The sequence below is a fragment of the Ovis canadensis genome, chromosome 3 (assembly GCF_042477335.2).
Source record: "Ovis canadensis isolate MfBH-ARS-UI-01 breed Bighorn chromosome 3, ARS-UI_OviCan_v2, whole genome shotgun sequence".
Taxonomy (NCBI): Eukaryota; Metazoa; Chordata; class Mammalia; order Artiodactyla; family Bovidae; genus Ovis; species Ovis canadensis.
The window spans coordinates 225,383,446-225,403,957 of record NC_091247.1 but is presented as its reverse complement, the minus strand read 5'-3'; the positions used below and the strand labels follow the sequence as shown (position 1 = coordinate 225,403,957).

Sequence of the window (20,512 nt, the reverse complement as noted above, 5' to 3'; positions counted from 1 at the left end):
AGTCTTTTTTTTTCACTTTCCAAGCAACATTCCCCTGTTGAGAATGTAAGCCTTCAGTATTTCAAGCATGTGATTAGAAAACCATGCCCATGTTCATGATGTCTACAAACTTGTTCTTCACGTTAATACTGTTGGTTCGATAGTCTCTGTCCTGTTTCCAAACCTTCGTAAGGTTGTAGGGTCACCGCCCAGCTCCAGAGAGCAGTTTCCTGTCTCAGCCAGCTGACGTGGGGGAGTGGAGGGGGCAGGTCAGTTGGTGGTCGCTAAGTTCCAGCAGAAGCTTGGGTTTGAATGCCAGCTCTGCGCCTTGCTAGCCTGTGTGACGCTGGGCAGCTTGTTGGACCTCTCTGCTTCTGGCTCATCTGTAAACAGCATGTGTCTGAGAGTGTGCCCATGAGGGTTTGATGTGATGGTATCCACCAAGACCTTAGACAGGACCCGGTACCTGTGGGCGCCCAGTGCCGTTATTTGTCCCATTGAAGTCACAAAAGGATCACTCACACAGGCTTTTGAAACACCTGCTTTAATTAAGCTGTGCATGCTGTAATTCATGTCTGTACAGAGATCCTTCAGAGGTGCTGCAAGCAGAGTGCTCTAACTGTCTAAGTACCTGCTTCAGCACCTTGTCTGTGCTGTGGTCTCCACCGATGAGGAAATAGTGCTCAACAAGGAGAGGGTTAGCTTGGCTCTTACTTAACTGGTTTATCAGACATTCCCACTTAGGCAGCCCCTGTGGTTAGCATTCCGAGTGCTTCCTGCTATGGCCCAGGTTCGGTCCATGGTTCGGGAACTGAGGCCCTGCAAGCCACACGGCAGAGCCTAAACTCATAAATAAATCATCTCATATAGATGCAAAGAAAAGAAAAGAAAGTTCCAATTTAGTAGGACTACGCTAAAGGTCGATCGCACAAGTTAGACGCAGTCCTGAGTTGAAAGTGTGCGCTCAGATAAGTTCAGAGCGATGGAGGTGCCCGAGTGCAGCATCGAGGGCCCAGTTATTTCATTCTGCGAGGCACGTCTCGTGTTGCTTTTACCAGAATATTAATGTTACGTCTGTGGAAGGTATTACTCCTTCTACAAGGAAAAATGTTATAAAACTCTTTCACAGTTTAAATTATTTTGGTTTTCACTAGTATTTTCAAAAAGGCCCTTCATAGCGTGCAGTAAATGGTTTTGGTCACCCTGCTGGATTTAGCGCAGCCCTGCCGTTAACCCGAGTCCTTTCCTCCGCAGTCTTCCTTTTTCCATCAGCACGGGTGTGACACCAATGACACCAACGCCAAGTACAACAGCCGTGCCGCCCAGCTCTACAGGGAGAGGATCAAGGGGCTGGCCTCCCAGGCCACCCGGAAGCACGGCACTGACGTAAGCACGGGGGCGGGGCTCCATCCTCTGAACGTTCGTTTCAACAGAAAAAGTCCTTTATATCCCAAACCGTAAAACTTCCTGGCCAGATTCTCTTACAAGGAGACAGCATGGAGCGGGTTGTCATCATTCACCGTCCTGCTCTAAAACGTTGCCGTGAACACTACTCAACAGCCCTGCAGCGTCACTTTTATATGTCAGCTGATCAACACTGACCTCGTTTTACATGCTCTTTGTTTAAAGACACCTCTTTCAGGGAATTCCCTGGCTTTCCATTGTTCTTTATATCTGTTTCTAATAATAAAAATGTGCCAATAGACTTAGGAAGAAAATAATCCATAAAGTGAAAAGCTGAAAGTTTTTTAACATTATAAGAATTAAATGTTCAAGATATAACAGATATTTATAAAAAAGAGCTAGCTGTATCATGTGACCTAACATTTTTATATTGTGACTAAATACATATGTTCTTATCTTCCCTCCCATCATGCCCCCTTTCCAGTATTTCCTAGCTCTAATAATTGGCATCACCATCATCTGCCAGGTTGCCTAAGTCAGAAACGTGGGCGTCATTCTTAATTATTACCACCTTGTCAGGCTTCCCTTGTGGCTCAGCTGGTAAAGAATCTGCCCACCATGCGGAGACCTGGGTTCGATCCCTGGATTGGGAAGATCCTCTAGGGAAGGGAAAGGCCACCCCCTCCAGTATTCTGGCCTGGAGAATTCCATGGACTGTATAGGCCATGGGCTCGCAAAGAGTTGGATATGACTGAGCGACTTCCACTTCACTTCCATTAGTTGAGACTTCACCCTCCACCTTCCATTGCAGGAGAGGGCGTGGTTTCAGTCCCTGGTTGGGGAGTTAAGATCCCACATGCCTTGACCAAAACATGAAACAGAAGCAATATTGTATCAGATTAAATACTTTAAAAATGGTCCACATTAAAAAACAAAAAATTTCTTAAAAAGTGAAGATACCTTCTTCAGTGGATATTGTTGACACATTGACTCTGAGCCTGTGGCCAAGGGCACTGTGGCTTGAGCTGAGTGAAGCTCATCTAACTGCATCTCTGTGCTTAGTTACACGAGGTGGCACTTAGCACTGAGATCGGGGCCGTCGTAAATGACATACGCTAATGCAAAGCACAAAAACATGTCCGTCAACAGACCGTAAAAAGCACCCGTGCTTGCAACAGGAGCGGAAACATCGCACCATGGACGACACGTTCTCTGCATTTCTGCACGTGTTCAGGCAGGGCAGCAGATCTAGGGTCACAAGTTAGTTGCAGAGTAGGCGAATTCACAAATGTGGAATCCACAAAGCATGGAACGTGCACGTGGACGTGAAGTCCTTGGTCTTCCTCTTTCAGAAGTGGCTCGGGGAGCTGCCTTTTGTCTTCCACAGGGCTTGGCAGCACAAGTTACTAGATCAGTGCGTTGCTAAAATGTGCTCGGGAACCCTGACTTTATAATAGTGGAAAGTACGGATCTTTAGCGACAGGCCTCTGGAAAGGGAGGGAACTGTATTAAATAAACCCTCGGAAACAGGTGAAGTGCTGAGCAGTGCGTGTGTTCTGTTCCAGCTCTGGCTTGATAGCTGTGTGGTCCCTCCTTCGTCCCCGCCACCGAAGGAGGAAGATTTTTTTGCCTCTCATGCTTCTCCTGAGGTATGTGTTATGCTTTGCATAGTTTTAAAGTGTGCTCCTCTGACATGAATTTTAAAGGGCATGTATTTCAAGTGTTTCAGTTAGGACAGAGTCTAAGCTGCTGTAACCAACAGCCCTGAGACAGTCACTTACGGGAGAAATAAATTTCCCAGCAGTAGTTCAGGGTCATCCAGGGCTGCTCATCTCAGCCCGGTGTTGCTCCCATCTCAGGGTCCAGAGTGGCCGCTCCAGTTCATGACCTTTCCTGGCCAGTGGGAGGAGGACAGACGTCCACATCCAGGGAAGCAGTGCCCCGGCCTTTTACAGTCTAGAGGCAGCATTGCTTCTGCTCACATCCTGCCGTCTGGAATTCAGTCCCATGCCCTGTACCCAGCTTCCTGGGAGGCAGAAGTCTTACCAGGGGCCTGCCCAGTGCATTTCAGAGCTTTGCAATTGACAAAGAACAAAGACAGTTTGAAGAACTTCCCTGGCTGTCCAGTGGTTGTAACTCTGCGCTTCCCATGGGGGCAGTGCAAGTTTGATCCCTGGTCAAGGAACTAAGATCCCACAAGCTGCACAGTGTAACTGAAAGAAAGAATGAAGACATTTGTTTAAACCCAGATTTGAAAAGGGATTTGAATCTCATTGCCCCTGTTAGCTATGTACATAGAACATCTCTCAAGGCTATTGCAAGAATGAACATGTGATGGAGAACTAACTGTAGGTCTGTGTGTATGTGTGGGTTGGTGTACACACACGGTATATCACCTAGCTCTGTCCACTATGAGGCCTAGAGACAGAGACGCCCCAGGGCGACAGGCACACCCAGCACCCACACCCTCATTTCTAAATGCTGTTCTCCAATAAAAGGAACCAGGGCTACCTTTGGAGAGGCAGCTGATCCTAGGATTGGACTTGCACGGGCAACTAGAGGTACCCAGAGGTGCTGGAAGTAAGGGAGTGCTAGGAGGCCAGGGCGGGGGATTGGACAAGGACATGGCTGAAGGTGGTCAGAGCCGGATCCGTTTGAACAACAAAAGAAATAATGATAGTACTGGGCTGTAACACAAAGAATTGGCCAATATCCGTGAGTCCGTTACTGATGTAAATGGATGATTGCGTAAAGGAATGGTGGGAAGGGACAGTCTTCTTCCTTACAGAAAATTCCAAATCATGCGTATACTTTCCACCGTTCAGGACGTGGGGCTTAACCCACTCCCCTGGCATGTGGACCGGACTTAGTGACTCACTTTTTTTGAAGTTTGTTTTTTATGACTTTCCTTGCTTTGCTGGTAACGACTTTTCTCCCCTGGCTTCAGGTGAGCACCACAGGCTGGGCATCAGCACAGCCAGAACCTTCTTTAACTCCGAGGAACGTGGACACACCTCCAGCGAGCAGTGAAGGTAAGACTGAGACTCGAGGAACTCCTAGAAAATGAGGCCCCTGCATCTACCAGGAAAGATGCCCATGGTCCATTATAAAACGGGGAGAGAGGATTACTGAACATGCAGTATGTATGACCTCACTTTTGTGAAAAGTAGCCAAATCACACATGCAGTTAACACTGGAAAATGAAATTGCTGAGGATTTTAACTTTCAGCTTGATACAATTTTGAAGTGACTGAACTTTTATCATGAGTAAATGTTACTTTTATAATCAGAAAAGTAACTTTTATAATCAGAAAAGTGAAAGTGAAAGTCCCTCAGTCATGTCCCACTCTTTACAACCCCATGGACTGTACAGTCCATGGAATCCTGCAGACCAGAGTACTGGAGTGGGTAGCCATTCCCTTCTCCAGGGGATCTTCCCAACCCAGGGATCGAACCCAGGTCTCCTGCATTGCAGGCAGATTCTTTACCAGCTGAGCCACAAGGGAAGCCCAAGAATGCTGGAGTGGGTAGCCTAACCCTTCTCCAGCGGATCTTCCCAACCCAGGAATCGAACTGGAGTCTCCTGCATTGCAGGCAGATTCTTTACTAACTGAGCTATCTTATAATCAAGAAACAAGATTCCAGTTTAGAAAACTATGGGCTTCCCCGGTGGCTCAGCAGTAAAGAATCCACCTGCAGTGCAGGAGACGTGGGAGACGTGGGTTCGATCCCAGGATCAAGAAGATCCCGGAGGAGAAGATGGCAGCCCATTTCAGTATTCTTGACTGGAGAATCCGGTGGACAGAGGAGCCTGGTGGACTAGTCTATGGAGTCGCAAAGAGCTGGGCATGACTGACGCAACTGAGCACGTGTACACGTTCTGGCAATAGTTGATGTCTAATAATTCACATTTGGTGATTTTATTTTAGGATATATTTATTGTAAATCTAGTTACATCACTTGCTTAGGTTTAAAAAAACCACCCGTGGATGAAAACACCGACATCTTCTGTTTTAAAATTGAGCATTTTTTGTTAGCCAGAAAATCAGTGTAAATTAACAACAACAAGGTATCATTTTTCACCTAATCAGTGAACTGCTGGCGGGTGGGCCCCTCAGTCATGCTGGCCTGTGAGAGTCAAGCCTGGAACTGCTTGAAGGAACTTAGTGTAACAGGAAGGACTGCAGAGTCAGCAACCTCAAGATCAGGTGATGGTCCTGAGAAGCCTTAATGGAATTCCTAACCAGGATCAGTTTTTTAGATCAGCTAGAAAACTCAGCAGATTTCTTGGCAACTGAATATTTAGGTTTTCTATCACTGATGTGATTCACATTAGACTTGCCAAAAATGTTGACATCTGTTGGGGTATAGTGCACATATGTACTAGGTATCTCAGAACAGTTTACTTTAAAACACCAGACCATAAAGTAGGATTCCAGATTATAACGATGAGGGAGACCACTAACAAAGCAACTGGACACAAAATACACTTCTATTTTAATGGACTTTTAAATTAAAATTCTTGCAGTGATAAAATGTGGAGCTAAAAAGAAAAGACAGTCATTGATCTACCTGGATAAGATTTGTAGTACTGAACAAGTTGGATGTGTAAATATTCAAAAGCACATTTGATGAATCTGTTTTCTGCACTGATATCAATATTTTTAACTTTCAGGGGTACCAGAGCAAGGACCAAGTGTGGAAGGTCTTAATGTACCAACAAAGGCTGCTGTAGGAGGTATGTGTTACCCTGTAGTCTGATTTAGAGGTTAATTAAGAAAAAAATGAATCCTGTCTATACATTCTGCCTAGAACTTACAATGTAATGAGATTTATTTAAACAAAAAATGCTGTTCTGTTTTGGCCAGCTTGGTGACTGTGAAACGCATTAGCCTCTGTACCTGGTGAAGGTTGCTCTTGATGCTTTCTGATTTGCTGGTTTATGTCCCAGCATAGGCAGAGGGCAGAACAGCCATGTCATTCCTAGTCACTCAAGAACTCTTAGCATTTTCTTCCTTCTGATTTTATTGTAGGTGAACTTAATCTCTAATTTTTCATTATCAGGGAGATGTAATCTGAAATTAGTGCATATCACACTGCATTAATTGGAAAGCAACAGCTTTGGTGAAAAATAACCAAACTATTAGAAATGTTCCAGGTATTTCCATCATGCATTAATAGGCGTGTGGGAAGCCGGAAGCAGGTTATAAGACTACTCCAGTGCATATCTAAAAGAAAGTGAAGAAAAGGAGGATTTCCGTGAATGTCTTTTTTTATACCCCGAATGTAATGATGTTATTCTCCCATTAAGGACTGAAAAATTTTAATCTTTGTGGGTTTATGCTATCTTTTCCTGTTAAGTCACATTCTCATCTTTGTAAGAAAAAAAAAAAAAAAGATTTTATTCTTACTGGGTCTCTTACACATAATTCTAAAAACAGAGTATGTAATCTATGATTAAAATTCACCCAGAAAACAATTTTTAAGAAACTTTATCTAAAAGCGTCATATATTTTTGTGCGATTTAGTAAGCAATGCTACCAAAATAATAGAATGTTTTCTATTTCTGATTGGTTAGCATGATAAAATCTGTACATAAATCAGGGTGGAAAAGCACTTCCCTAGCTGCTTTAGTTGTATACATAATGCCTGGCTAACTGTATATTTTAAAACAATTTTGAAAGTGTTTGAAGAGTAGAGATTACTAGGAGAGTCTGTTCTAATATACAAAATGCTCCTGAAGAAAGTGGTGAATGAGGCAAGCTCAGGCTATTTATTTCTCTGCAATATGGTGTTCCCCCCACCCCCCATCAAAAAATATATATACTCTCTGAGTTTGGATACAGTCTGAAAATACTGAGAACTCTATTTTGATGAATCTCGGTTCATCTGAAATACATTGAGGTACTTGAGTCTCTGGATGACAAACTAATGTGGAAAATGTTATAGTCTCTTAAATAATAAAATGCAGTATCTTAGAATTTTTTTTTAAACACACTAAAAATAGGAAAATTATGTATTTCCAGTGGTCTGACTTTCTGCTTTTTGTCTTTTGACAGAGGTTTCTTCTATCATAAAAAAGAAACCAAATCAAGCTAAAAGAGGTGTAAGTATTATGTGTAAACTGTCTGCTGATTTAGCTCTAAAAGGGCTTATGGGCTTGAGGAAGCCACCTTTGACATTTTAATTTCTATTGTTTTTGAGCCACAGTCTGATAAATGTGGCTCTGATAAAAAGTTCGTTTTGTTCAGTGGAGTGATGTTATACGCGGTGACTGTTTTCTGCAGTGTTTCACATTTCTCTGTCGGCGATACAGCTCTGAAAACAAATCAGCCGAGGCTCCCTGGGATCTCTGTCACGCAGCGAGGCTGGGAGGGTTGTCAGCAGCTGGACGTTCAGCTTCTGAGGTTCCATTCAGAGGCCCCGCCCTGGACGCAGGGCTGAGGTCTGAATCCTGACCTCGTCACTTGCCAGCTGTGTGATCTTGGTCAAGTCTCTTTCCTAACAAGAGCTCAGGTCCTCCTCCGTCACCTGGAGATGATGACCGTGCCGGCCTCACAGAGGCGTGAGGACTAAGTAATAACCCTCAATAACTGTCAGCTGTCATTGCAAATGTTTTCAAACAGTTTGGGTAAAACGTAATCTTCTACTGTATCCTCCAGCTTGGGGCCAAAAAAGGAAGTTTGGGAGCCCAGAAACTATCAAATACGTGTTTTAATGAAATTGAAAAGCAAGCCCAAGCCGTCGATAAAATGAATGCACAGGAAGACCTTCTGTCCCGGGCAGCACCTAAGGAAGAATCCATGTAAGTATGGTCAAATCATAATATGATTCTAGTGACTACAGTTATTAACTGGGCTTCCCAAGGTGGCACTAGGGGTAAAGAACCCACCTGCCAATGCAGGAGACGCAAGAGACTGGGGTTCGATCCCTGGGTCGGGAGGATCCCCTGGAGGAGGGCATGGCAACCCACTCCAGTATTCTTGCCTGGAGAATATCCCATGGACAGAGGAGCCTGGCGGGCCATAGTCCATGGGGTCGCAAAGAGTCAGACAGGACCGAGGTGACTTAGCATGCATGTAACACGCAAAGCTATTAACTAAATGGCTCTGAGATTTGCTTTCCAAATGCCATTTATTTTTACATTTGTGTGTGAGGAGGGAAATGCAAAATTTGGTTTTATGAGAGTTAATACCACATGGACGTGTAGATGAGAAGGAGAGAGACAGTATTTATGGAGGGCAGCCACCGTTTCCAGTTGAAATTGTGTGGACAGGATTTGGGTGGGGTCAACACGAAGGGAAAGACAGAGATGTGTCAGGAGGTACTGCCACAGGAAAGATGCTCAGCGTTGTTAGGGAAATGCAAGTCAAAGCCACAGGGAGACACCTCCTCACTCTCAGGGAGCTGTGATCAAGAAGACGGCAAACAAGTGTTGGTGAGAATTAAGAAACTGGAGCCCTCATGCTTTGCTGGTGGCAAAGTTACCATATGACCCAGCAGTCCCACTCCACAGTATATTCTCAGAGAAAGTAATGTATATGCCCACAAAGTCACACAAAAACTTGTACACATGTTCATAGCAGTATTAATCCCTATAGCTGAAAAGCAGACACAACCTAGATCTCCACGAACTAGTGAACAGATGGACAAAATCTGTGTGTCCACACAGCAGAATATTACTTAGCCCTGAAAAGGGGTAAGGTACTGATACATGGTGTAGCATGCACAAATCTTGAAAAATTTGCGCTGAGAAAGACACTGGCCACAAAAGACCACATATTTTATGATTGCTTAGATGTGGACTGTCCAAATCAGGCAGATCAAGAGACAGAAGCGGACTGGTGGTTTCCAGGGCCAAGGGCAGAGGGGAGAGAAGGGTGGACTGTGGGTGGGTGGGATTTCTTCTGAGGTGATGAAAATGTTCTGGAATTAGAGGTGATGGTGACAGCCTTGTGAATATGTTAAACTGAATTGTGCATTTTAAAAAGGTGAATTTTATAATATGTGAATTTTATCTCAGTAATGAAAATGGTGTTTATAATGTGAAGCCCCATTGGACCTGGAGACTAAATTCTAATTGTACGATGGAAGGTTTTGGGTATGGTGGTATCTCCGGAGGTACTAAGCCTGAATCTTGAAGAGGTCTCAGAGTCAGACTTGAGGGCGATGGCAGAGAGAGGGAGAAAGGAAGAGCCTAGGAGGATGAGGAAGAGGGAATCCAGGCAGTGGCTCCGGGGTCCTGCCTGGACTGGAGACCTGGGAGTGATGCCGTGGGTCACCCTGAAGTCAGACCAGCTGGCGGTTTTGCATCTCATCTGAGGAGAGTGCCCTGAAGCAGGGGTGGGTTTTGGAAAGTGTGTTTGGTTGTGATATCCAAGGCAGAAAGAATGGGGGGAGAACTGGAAGCCAGGAGGCCAGACCAGAGATTTGTTTTAAGTAGCTCCTTAAGGTTCTTGAGAGGATGTCATTGTGTTGAAAACAGAAGGGACACGCGGCTGTCTGGAAAGGACTGGTGACTGGGCATAAGGGTCCAGGGCCATAAGGAGAGAAGAGATGGCAGGCATCTTGGATTCCTGTTTTGTGCACGTGTGTGTTTTATTTATATGGTGTTTTCTCTTGTTGTCACGTGTATCTCTTGTGTGTGTGTGTTAGTCACTCGGTCGTGTCTGAGTCTTTAGCCCACAAGGTGGGTTCCTCTGTCCGTGGGGACTCTCCAGGCAAGAACACTGGAGTGGGTTGCCATGCCCTCCTCCAGGGAATCTTCCCGACCCAGGGATTGAGCCTGGGTCTCCCGCACTGCAGGCAGATTCGTTACGATCTGAGCCACCAGGGAAGCCCCTATCTCTTTTAGCGTGGCTTCATTACTACAGGCTGTATAATGAAGAAAACACTGGTACTTACTTTACAAGATTGTTAGGGGATTCATTTAGTTTATGCTCATTAGAGTGCATCAGACAGTGCCTGGCACCTAATAGGTGCTCGGTCAGTGTGAAGGTGAAGTCGCTCAGTCGGGTCCGACTCTTTGCGACCCCGTGGACTGTAACCTACTAGACTTCTTTGTCCATGGGATTCTCCAGGCAAGAATACTGGAGTGGATTGCCATTTCAGTCAGGGTAGTTTCTTGCTATTCATGCTCACAGTTTGCTCAGTGGGCTTCCTATGATAAGCCTGGAGCATCTGAAATGGGTGGTTACTCCTCATTATCATTTAACTCACAGCACCTAGGGGGCAGCACTAAACTGTTATTTAGGTTAAATATTTGCGATGTCAGGGGCTTCCCTGGTGGCTCAGATGGTAAGGAGTCCGCCTGCAATGCGTGAGACCTGGGTTCAGTCTCTGGGTTGGGAAGATCCGCTGGAGAAGGGCATGACAACCCATTCTTGCCTGGAGAATCCCCCTAGCGGGCTACAGTCCACGGGGTCACAAAGAGTCGGACACGACGGAGCAACTAAGCTCACAGCACACAAAGGTGGCTCAGAAGTAAAGAACCTGCCTGCCACAGTAGGAGGCACAGGAAACTCGGGTTTGATCCCTGGGTCAGAAAGATCCCCTGGAGGAGGAAATGGCAACCCACTCAGTATTCTTGTCTGGAAAATTCCATGGTCAGAGGAGATTCACGGGCTACAGTCCATGGGGTTGCAAAGAGTCGGACACGACGGTTGTGATCCACACAGCCAAAAGCTTTAGCATAGTCAATGAAGCAGAAGTAGATGTTTTTCTGGAATTCTCTTGCTTTTTCTATGATCCAGTGGATGTTAGCAATTTGATCTCTGGTTCCTCTGCCTTTTCTAAATCCAGCTTAAACATCTGGAAGTTCTCAGTTCACGTACTGTTGAAGCCTGGCTTGGAGAATTTTGAGCATTACTTCGCTAGCATGTGAGATGAGTGCAACTGTGTGGTAGTTTGAGCATTCTTTGGCATTGCCTTTCTTTTGGATTGGAATGAAAACAGACCTTTTCCAGTCCTGTGGCCACTGCTGAGTTTTCCAAATTTGCTGGCATACTGAGTGATTTGAGGTGCTCTGTATAAGACTCACTGTAAGCTCTCACAGACTTCACTTTGATGTCTCTGACTTAGCTAGCTTTCTTGACACTGAGAAAGGGGGAAGGTTCAATTTGAGTGTGTTTAGGAGTGGACTCCGTGCAGATCACTCGTGCATGAGGTTTTCCCAGAGAACCAGTAAAATCCTCACCTGATCAGAACAGGAGACGGGGAATCAGAAAGCAGCAATCCCCTCCCTGCAGGTCAGGGGAACAGAGACTAGTGTGTTAATATTAGAGACAGCACCAGCCTTAATCAGGACTGCTCGATACAGCTGAATGCAAACATGCAGATTGTGGGGTGTTTATGAACTGGACTCGGGAACCCAGCGAATCCCTTTGTTCAGAAGAGCTGCACTCCAGGCCCTGACCACCACCCTGCTGCTCAGACGCATCACAGCTCAGTTTCACCAAACCAGTACTGCTCAGATGCATCACAGCTCAGTTTCACCAAACCAGTGCTGTGCCAGCTGTGAGAAAGTACCCAGGCTTTGTTTATTTATTTACTTTTTAATATTTACTTATTTATTTGGGGCTTCCTTGGTGGCTCAGAGGTAAAGAATCTGCCTGCAATGCAGGAGATGCAGGTTCGATCCCTGGGTCTGAAAGATCCCCCGGAGAAGGAAATGGCAACCCACTCCAGTATTTTGCTTGGAGAATCCCATGGACAGAGGAGCCTGGTGGGCTACAGTCCATGGGGTCACAAAGCAGTTGGACACGACTTAGCGGCTAAACAACAATGTATTTGTTTGTCTGCACTGGGTCTCAGCTGTGGCACGTGGGATCTTAGTTCCCAGAGAGCGGGCCCAGGTCCCCTGCATTAGGAGGGCACAGTCCCGGCCCCGGGACCACCGGGGAGCCCCCAAGAGTGCCCACGCTTCATGCTAGTCTTCTGCAGCTTCATTTCTTAAAATGGCCGTACATAAAGTTAGTTCAGTCAGCTGTCAGGAGCAGTGCCGATTCCTGTCTGTTCTGAGTGTGAACTAAACTACCCGTGCAGCAGCCGCATCCTTACCGGGCATTTCGTCCTCAGAGAGGTCTGTGCGCACAGCCAGTAGGAGAGTAAGAGGAGCCAGGAGCTGCTCCTGGGCTCTCCCTGAGTCCTGAGGTCGTGGCCGGCCCTCCTCCCTGCCGGTCCTGGAAGGGCTCCTGTAGGTCTGAGACACGCGGAGTCCCAGCTTCTTGTTGTGTTAGTGCTTCCAGAGCCTGCACGGTAAAGTGCACGCTTTTAACGAGCGACAGCACCAGCTCCCCAGCAGGTCCCCCAAAAGGGAGAGCTTCCCCATCTCGTACTCTCCTGAAATTCTTCATCCCAATCCATTCATCTCCAGAAGACTCTGTTACCACAGTTATAGCTTTTTGTGATTTTAAACAGATCTACTGTTTTCTCCCCAAAATTATACTTGAAAGAAGATTGCTTATTTTCCTCCTTCAAGTACAGTTTGGTGGGGGGGTGGGGGTGGGGTGGGAACAGTAGACGTATTACCATTACCTGATCTGAAGGAATAACAGTAAAGAAAACAAATGGCCACTTTAAAACGAAATAGAGGGACTTCCCTGGTGGTCCAGTAGTTAAGACTCCAAGTTGCCAATGAAAGGGGCCTGAGTTCGACCCCTGGTCAGAGAACTAGATCTCACATGCTGCAACTAAGAATCGACGTGTCGCAACTGAAGACCTGTGTGCCGCTACTAAGACCTGGCACCGCCAAATTAAATATAAAAAGAATGAAGGCATCCATTTCTTTAATGCCAGGGTGTGATAAACTCCAGGTATACAAAGCAATGTTCTTGCTGTAAAGAAATGTCTAGTGGGAGAAGCATATATATAAGCAACAACAAGAAACAGAAATCCTGCTTGACTCATTAAGAAGGGAAACAGCAAAAGCAAGATTATTTTCTCCCAGTAAGAAATTCTGTTATCACTTCCTTTCACTACAGAGAAGTATATTTATATTATTAGGGAGTTTATATAGTACCTTTCTCATGAGGAATTTGTGACATTTTATAAAATTTTCTGAAATGGACAGTATCTTAGAAATCTTGATAATGTAGGTATATCATTTTTCCAGTCCCTGAAATTTTGTTGCTATTTACTAATATGATAATATACTCTTGTGAATATAGGCCTGGTTTTCTTCATAAAAAATTAAGTATCTGTAGCATTTTTGGAAGCCTAAGAGTAAGGGACAGTGTTTCATTCATCTCCCCTCCCTCCCCCGCACTGGGTGCTTTATTTGTCGCAAGTATTTGTAGATAGGTGATGAGCATCTGACTGGTGGTGCAGAGGAAACTGTTGGCTGAGGAATGGCAGCTCCATTGTGAATTCTCTCAGAGCCTGGTTCCGTAAAGAGACCTTATGGGGGACTTCCTTAATGGTGCAGTGGCTGAGACTCCGTGTTCTTAATGCTAGGTAGCCTCGGTTCGATCCCTGGTCAGGGAACTAGATCCCACATGCCACAGTTGGAGAGCCTGTGTGCCACAGCTAAGACCCACTGCAGCCAAATAAATATTTTTTTAAAAGAGAGAAACCCTAGGGGAAATTTTCTCATAAACTGAAGAATCCTTTTGCAATGCAGTAATCCCTTCTTAATGTATCTATTAAGTCAAATATATTTATATATATATGAAAAGTGAAAGTGTTAGTCACTCAGTCGTGTCCAACTCTTTGTGACCGCATGGACTGTAGCCCGCCAGGCTCCTCTGTCCATGGAATTCTCGAGGCAAGAATATTGGAGTCATTCCCTATATATTTGGACTTCTCTGGTAGCTCAGCTAGTAGAGAATCTGCCTGCAATTTGGGAGACTCGGGTTTGATCCCTGGGTCGGAAAGATCCCCTGGAGAACAGATGGGCTACCCACTCCAGTATTCTTGAGCTTCCCTAGTGGTTTAGATGGTAAAGAATCTGCCTGCAATGCTGGAGACCTGGGTTTGATCCCTGGGTTGGGAAGATCCCCTGGAGGAGGGCATAGCAACCCACTCCAGCATTCTTGCCTGGAGAATCCCATGGACAGAGGAGTCTGATGGGCTACAGTTCATGGACTCAGAAAGAGTCGGACTTGACTGAGCGACTAAGCCCAACACAACACACACACACACACATACACACACACACATATATATATATAATCTTAAACCAGAACAAACCAGTGAGACTAATCTCATACTTTTGTTACATAATGTGGACGTATAAAGTGAAAGTGAAAGTGAAAGTGAAGTCGCTCAGTCATGTCGGACTCTTTGCGACCCCATGGACTGTAGCCCACCAGGCTCCTCCGTCCATGGGGTTCTCCCGGCAAGAATACTGGAGTGGGTTACCATTTCCTTCTCCAGGGGATCTTCCCGACCCAGGAATCGAACCCACGTCTCCTGCATTGCAGGCAGACACTTTAACCTCTGAGCCACCAGGGACATATAGTGAAAAAAAAAAAAAATCTGCATTTTACTCTCCTTTATAGAAGTAATTTAAGTACATATTATGTTGTGACATATTATGATATGGTAAGTAATGTAAAGCTAGAACAGTAATTAGATTCAGCAGCAACCATAAATTAGCTGTAAACTCATGCAGCTCGGAGAAGGCAGTGGCAACCCACTCCAGTATTCTTGCCTAAAGAATCGCATGGACAGAGGAGCCTGGTGGGCTGCTGTACATGGGGTTACACAGAGTCAGACACGACTGAAGTGACTTAGCACGCCTGCATGCATTGGAAAAGGAAGTGGCAACCCACTCTAGTATTCTTGCCTAGAGAATCCCAGGGACAGAGGAGCCTGGTAGGCTGCTGTCCATGGGGTTGCACAGAGTCAGACACGACTGAAGTGACTTAGCAGCAGCAGTAGCAGCATGCACCTTTTCTTGAGCATCTACTCAAAAGAGATCTTTTCCCAAAAAACACCAGGTTGCCTTTATAATCATGAATCATGGAAAGCCGCAGCAAGCTAAAAGCGTGTGACATGTTTAGCGTTCTCGGTATTTTAACTTAAGAGCACAGAATCAGCGCTAAGTTAAGGAGCATTCGGTTTTTCTGGCAGTGTGTCATCACTACGATTAGCCTATAAAGATCTTGAAATTCAGATGAAGAAAGATGAAAAGATGAATATGAGTGGCAAGAAAAAGGCAGAATCAGAGAGACTTGGCATGGGATTTGGAAATAGCAGAAGGTAAGACTCTGCTTTCTTGGATTTCCTAATTTAAGCTAGTTTGCTGATCACACGTGGACTCTCCTTGTTAATTTCCATTTCAGAAACGTCTTCTCCTTGTTCACTTCCTTCATTTGCTGTGTTCTAATACAGTCAGCCCTCAGCGCTATCTAGGGGTTCTGCCTTTGCAGACTCAACCAATCTGGGATTTGAATATATCAGGATAGGGAGAATTCCAGAAAGTTCCAGGAAGCAAAACAAATTTTTTCTGTGCACACCATACTTAAGGACAACAATTTACATCGTTTTTACGTTGTATTTACAATTATTTATATAGCATTTCCATGGGATCAGCAAAGAGACACGACTTAGCAACTAGACAACAGATGTAGCACTTACTTTGAATTTGGTATTATTAGTAACTAGAAATGATTTAAAATACAAAGGAATAGTAAGGATTTTTGCGGGGGTGAAGTAGAGAAGGATAGCTTCCTTACTTTGCCAAGCAAAGGAGGACACATCGGACCTCTGCCTTGAAAAATTATGTGTCCCTGAGGATTATTTGTGTTGGCTGGGGTAATAGAACCAGTTCCCCTCAGATACCAAGAGACAACCGTGTTTACTACAGTGCAAAAAATTCCAAATTTGATTATTAGATAAAATGAAATAGGTCTGATTGTCATTAAATGGATGCCATAAACATAACTTTCATATGTGACTGTATTTTCTATAATTAGTTACAGTCCCCACTAAGGTCTGGTATTTTCTATTGCTTGCACCACAAAAGTATTTTTCTATTGTTCGTGTTTGTAACCCCCCAAATAAAGTACATTTTTGTTGAGAGTATAAATTAAAGGCATTCTTTGGTGAACACATGTATCTTCATGAACTAATATTATTCTTTTTCCATCTTATTCTCTATTTTCTCAAGTGGTATTTCACATTCAGTGACTTCAGACATGCAGACCATTGAACAGGAAACGCCAATCACAGCAAAACCGAGAAAAAAGTATGGTGATGACAGTGATGACTCATACTTTACATCCAGCTCCAGGTAACCTGTTAAAAATCATCCTGAAAGTATTGTTTTGAAAAGCTCGATACAGACTTACGAGTTTCTGGTTTGTTTTTTTTTTTACATTAGGAACAAATACAAATAAGTTTACTTCGTTGTTTTTAAAAGCTTCGGCTGGAATCAAGGATGTCCTTTGGGAAAAAATTGGGGTCCCCTTCTTTAGTGGATGATATTTGCTAATATTGAAATGTTTGAAAATAAAATCAGCAGCCAGGAATTAAAATCAGAGGTGGGAAAGTTGTATTTATCTAAAATGTGAAATTGGAGAAATACACAAAATACGGAAAACCCCAAAGATATCTGTTGTCGTTTAGTCTTATTCCAACAGTTGGAATATTTCCCAGCTGCGCCTTTAGCAGATTCTTTTGTTTTCATACCACCGGCTTCTGGAGTCGCCCATTGGCAGGATATGAAATTTTAAATGAATGCTATTTGTGTGTGTTTATGTATGAATGAAAAGCACTGTTGCCATCTGAGAGGTTCCTGGGATAAAGCCTAGGCCCCATCCTTCAAGCCCTCACCCTCCAACAAGGACAGGTTACCCAACTCCAGTGTGAAGCCGACCGTGGAGAGGTCGTGGTTCAGGTTCAAGCCACCCACAGAGACGGAGAACAAGTTTAACTTGAATTGACTCACTCTGTGCGGTTCTTCCAAGAACCTGATCAGCACCGGGGAGGGGGAGGCCTGCTGAGCAGCCACCAAGTAAACCTGGCGTGTCAGGAAGTGGGCACCGGCTGGGATGCCGGGCGGCCTGGACTTGCGTCCTGGCCCTGCCGCTTAATGACTGTGTGATCTTGGCTGACCTGTCCAACCTCCCTGTGCTGCCGCCTCGTACCTGTAAGGTCGGGACACCAGCAGTGTCAGCCTCTCAGGGCAGCGTGAGGGTTTAATGAATGAATGCACGTGGGGCATTGTGGCCTATTATTTATGTCATGTTTAGCTGTTGTTTTTATATAGAAACTCAGTTCAAAAGTCACGTGACTCAGTCTGAATGCTTAATTACTATTGTCGTATACTTAAGTTAACCGTGTGGAGGGCCACCTTCAGGTGTGGAGTTTGGGAAGATCGACCGTGTGCCCATCAGTGTGGGCAGTCCTTAGAGGAGGCACCCTCACTCACATCTCAGAGGGCATCACTGTCGACTGGCAATCACACAGGGGCTTCCTTCATAGAGCTCAATCGGTAAAGCATCTGTCTGCAATGCAGGAGACCTGGGCTCAATTCCTGGGTCCGGAAGATCCCCTGGAGAAGGAAGTGGCAACCCACTCCAGTATTCTTGCTTGGAGAACCCCATGGACAAAGGAGACTGGCGGGCTACAGTCCATGGGGTCACAAGAGTTGGACATGACTTAGTGAGTAAACCACCACCACCAGAAGGAGTTCCATATGCGTAACAGATAGAAATGTATGTTAACTAATTAGGCTCTAATTCTGAAATTCTGTATTTTCCTATCAAAGTTCACAGGTAAGGACTTGTAATACTGAGAACTGTCTTTAAGTCATTCACCTAGCATCACTGCAAATTGCTTCAAGTCCAGATTTTTACCAGAAAAAAAGTAGTTTAGAGGTGTTCCCCGTCAGTGCTCTCAGAGACAGGGTGGTTTTATGTTTGACTCTCAGGCTTCCCTGATAGTTCAGTTGGTAAAGAACCGCCTGCAGTGCAGGAGACCCCGGTTCAATTCCTGGGTCTGGAAGACCAGCTGGAAAAGGGATAGGCTACCCACTCCAATATTCTTGGGCTTCCCTTGTGGCTCAGCTGGTAAAGAATCTGCCTGCAGTGTGGGAGACCTGGGTTTGATCCCTGGGTTGGGAAGATCCCCTGGAGAAGGGAAAGGCTACCCACTCCAGCATCCTGGCCTAGAGAGTTCCATGGACTGCATAGTCTGTGGGGTCACAAAGAGTCGGACACGACTGAGTGACTTTCACTTTCACTTTTCCCGTGAGCAACCTGTATTTCAGGTTAATTGGCGGTAACTCCCAAATCATGCCTTTTTAAAATAATTAATTAATTAATTTGGCAGTGCCAGGTCTTAGTTGCAGCCTGCAGGATCTTTTATTAATAGGTATGGCATGCAGGATCTAGTTCCCGGAGCAGGGATCGAACCCAGGCCCCCTGCATTGGGAGTGTGGAGTCTTAGCCACTGGACCGCCAGGGAAGCCCCCCAAATCATGCCTTTTAAAATACTTAAATACATTTTCTACAAGATAGAATTAAACCTCTAGCTTGATTTGAAGGAGGCCTACATGTCAGGTCACTTTAGATGAGAGAGTACATCTGTGTCGGGGAAACTCCTTGTAGTGCAGGGTCTACACTCACCCACCTGGCTTCTCCACAAAAGCCTGTTTGATTCTTTCACTGCTCATTACAGCTCCTGCAGAGAGCATAGGGTTTCCAGCTCCACCAGTGGTGCGGAGTTGGAAGGAGAGGCGGCTGCGACTGAGGATGCGCCCCGGGAAGCTGTTGGGGAGCTTCGCCCACCCCAGGCCACTGCCCAGCTCCTTCCTGGGGGGCTCCGTCCGCCAGGAGCTTCAGGAATCCCGTCGGCCTCTCTCTGCGAAAGCTTAGTCCTAAGAGTCAGCCCGAAAGGCCTCCGTTTCTACGGAACAATTATTTATGGTTTGGAACCGGAGAGCAGATGGTGTTTTTATATTGACCACACTGGCTGGATTCCCGCCAGAGACCTCGGCGTGCTGTTTGTCTTTACCTGCAGCTTGTCTGATGGGAACGTCAATGCTGGTCCTCCTTGGTCATGATCACTGTGGGTAGAACAATCCTTACTTTGGCAGATGAAGTCGGGTAAACATGGCCTCTGGGAAAGTGGGCGTTTCCATGAGGAGCTCTCACTGCTTCCAAATTATTCATTAGCCCATTAGAACTTGAATACTATTGAATTATGAAAGAGTGCTGTTTCTATTAAAAATGAGACCAGCCGTGTCTTTGGGCTTTTTTTTTTTTTGAGTTCCATTATTTCCAGGATATAAACAATGTAATTATATACTGAGTACAAAATAATGAAACTAGAACAATTTGTTCAGCCTTACAAAGCCAGCATGGCCTTCAGTGGAAGAGGCAGCTGTCTACAGCTGTAAATCCTAAATTGAGTAAGGATACAACCAATGTCTCCTGCATCGGCAGGTTCTTTACCGCTAGTGCCCCGGGGAATCCTACGTAAGGAATGTTTTCAGATTGAGTGAAACCAGAGTGAGAGGGAGAAAACATAAGTGAAAAGCATTAAGAATTGGGATCTAGAAGTCAAAACATTAAAAAAATTCAATAGAAGTAATTCCCTGACAATCCAGTGGTTGGGACTCAGCACTTTCACTGCCATGACCCTGAGTTCAGTCCTTGGCCGGGGAACTGAGATCCCGTAAGTCATGTGGCCAAAAAAAAGTCACTAAGGCCTTGGGGATCCGGGGGTACTTGTGTTTCTGAGGAAGGGCAGATGCTTCACAGCCATCAGTGGGTTCTGCCACCCTGTCCTCCCCCAGCAAGTTGCTCCCTGCTTCCCTCACTGCACTGGGTCGGAGCTCAGGCAGCCTCACTGGTGAACCGTGGGAAGAGCCCCCACCACCCCCCCGACCCCCATCCCCTCCCTAGCTTGGAGAACACAGTAGAACGTGGCCTAGTGGCTGATCAGCAGGGAGCTAGCAGAATGGCTTTCTCTCTCCTTCTGATTCTTGTATTATCCAGCCATTAAAAAAAAAAAAGTCTGATGCCCGTATATTCCAGGATAAGCACTTGGGCTTACATGGTTGAAGAATATTTCCTTAGAGTGACACCAACCCTGAGTCCCAGTACCTAAGACTTGTGAAGGGCCTGGAAGTTCTACCCACCGCCATTCAGTCCTCACCCCCAACCCCAAGCCCAGAGCC

General features: G+C 45.4%; 1 protein-coding gene across 1 annotated transcript in view; it reads left to right on the top strand.

Annotated features, from left to right (window-relative positions):
• ARFGAP3 (ARF GTPase activating protein 3) overlaps positions 1 to 20,512 on the top strand; it is a 51,237-nt gene that overhangs the window by 16,417 nt on the left and 14,308 nt on the right. The window contains exons 4-11 of the mRNA XM_069581702.1: positions 1,234 to 1,365; positions 2,949 to 3,032; positions 4,331 to 4,415; positions 6,059 to 6,121; positions 7,443 to 7,489; positions 8,046 to 8,188; positions 15,457 to 15,585; positions 16,496 to 16,618. Coding sequence (XP_069437803.1) covers positions 1,234 to 1,365; positions 2,949 to 3,032; positions 4,331 to 4,415; positions 6,059 to 6,121; positions 7,443 to 7,489; positions 8,046 to 8,188; positions 15,457 to 15,585; positions 16,496 to 16,618 — 806 coding nt within the window. The remainder of the gene's footprint in view (positions 1 to 1,233; positions 1,366 to 2,948; positions 3,033 to 4,330; positions 4,416 to 6,058; positions 6,122 to 7,442; positions 7,490 to 8,045; positions 8,189 to 15,456; positions 15,586 to 16,495; positions 16,619 to 20,512) is intronic.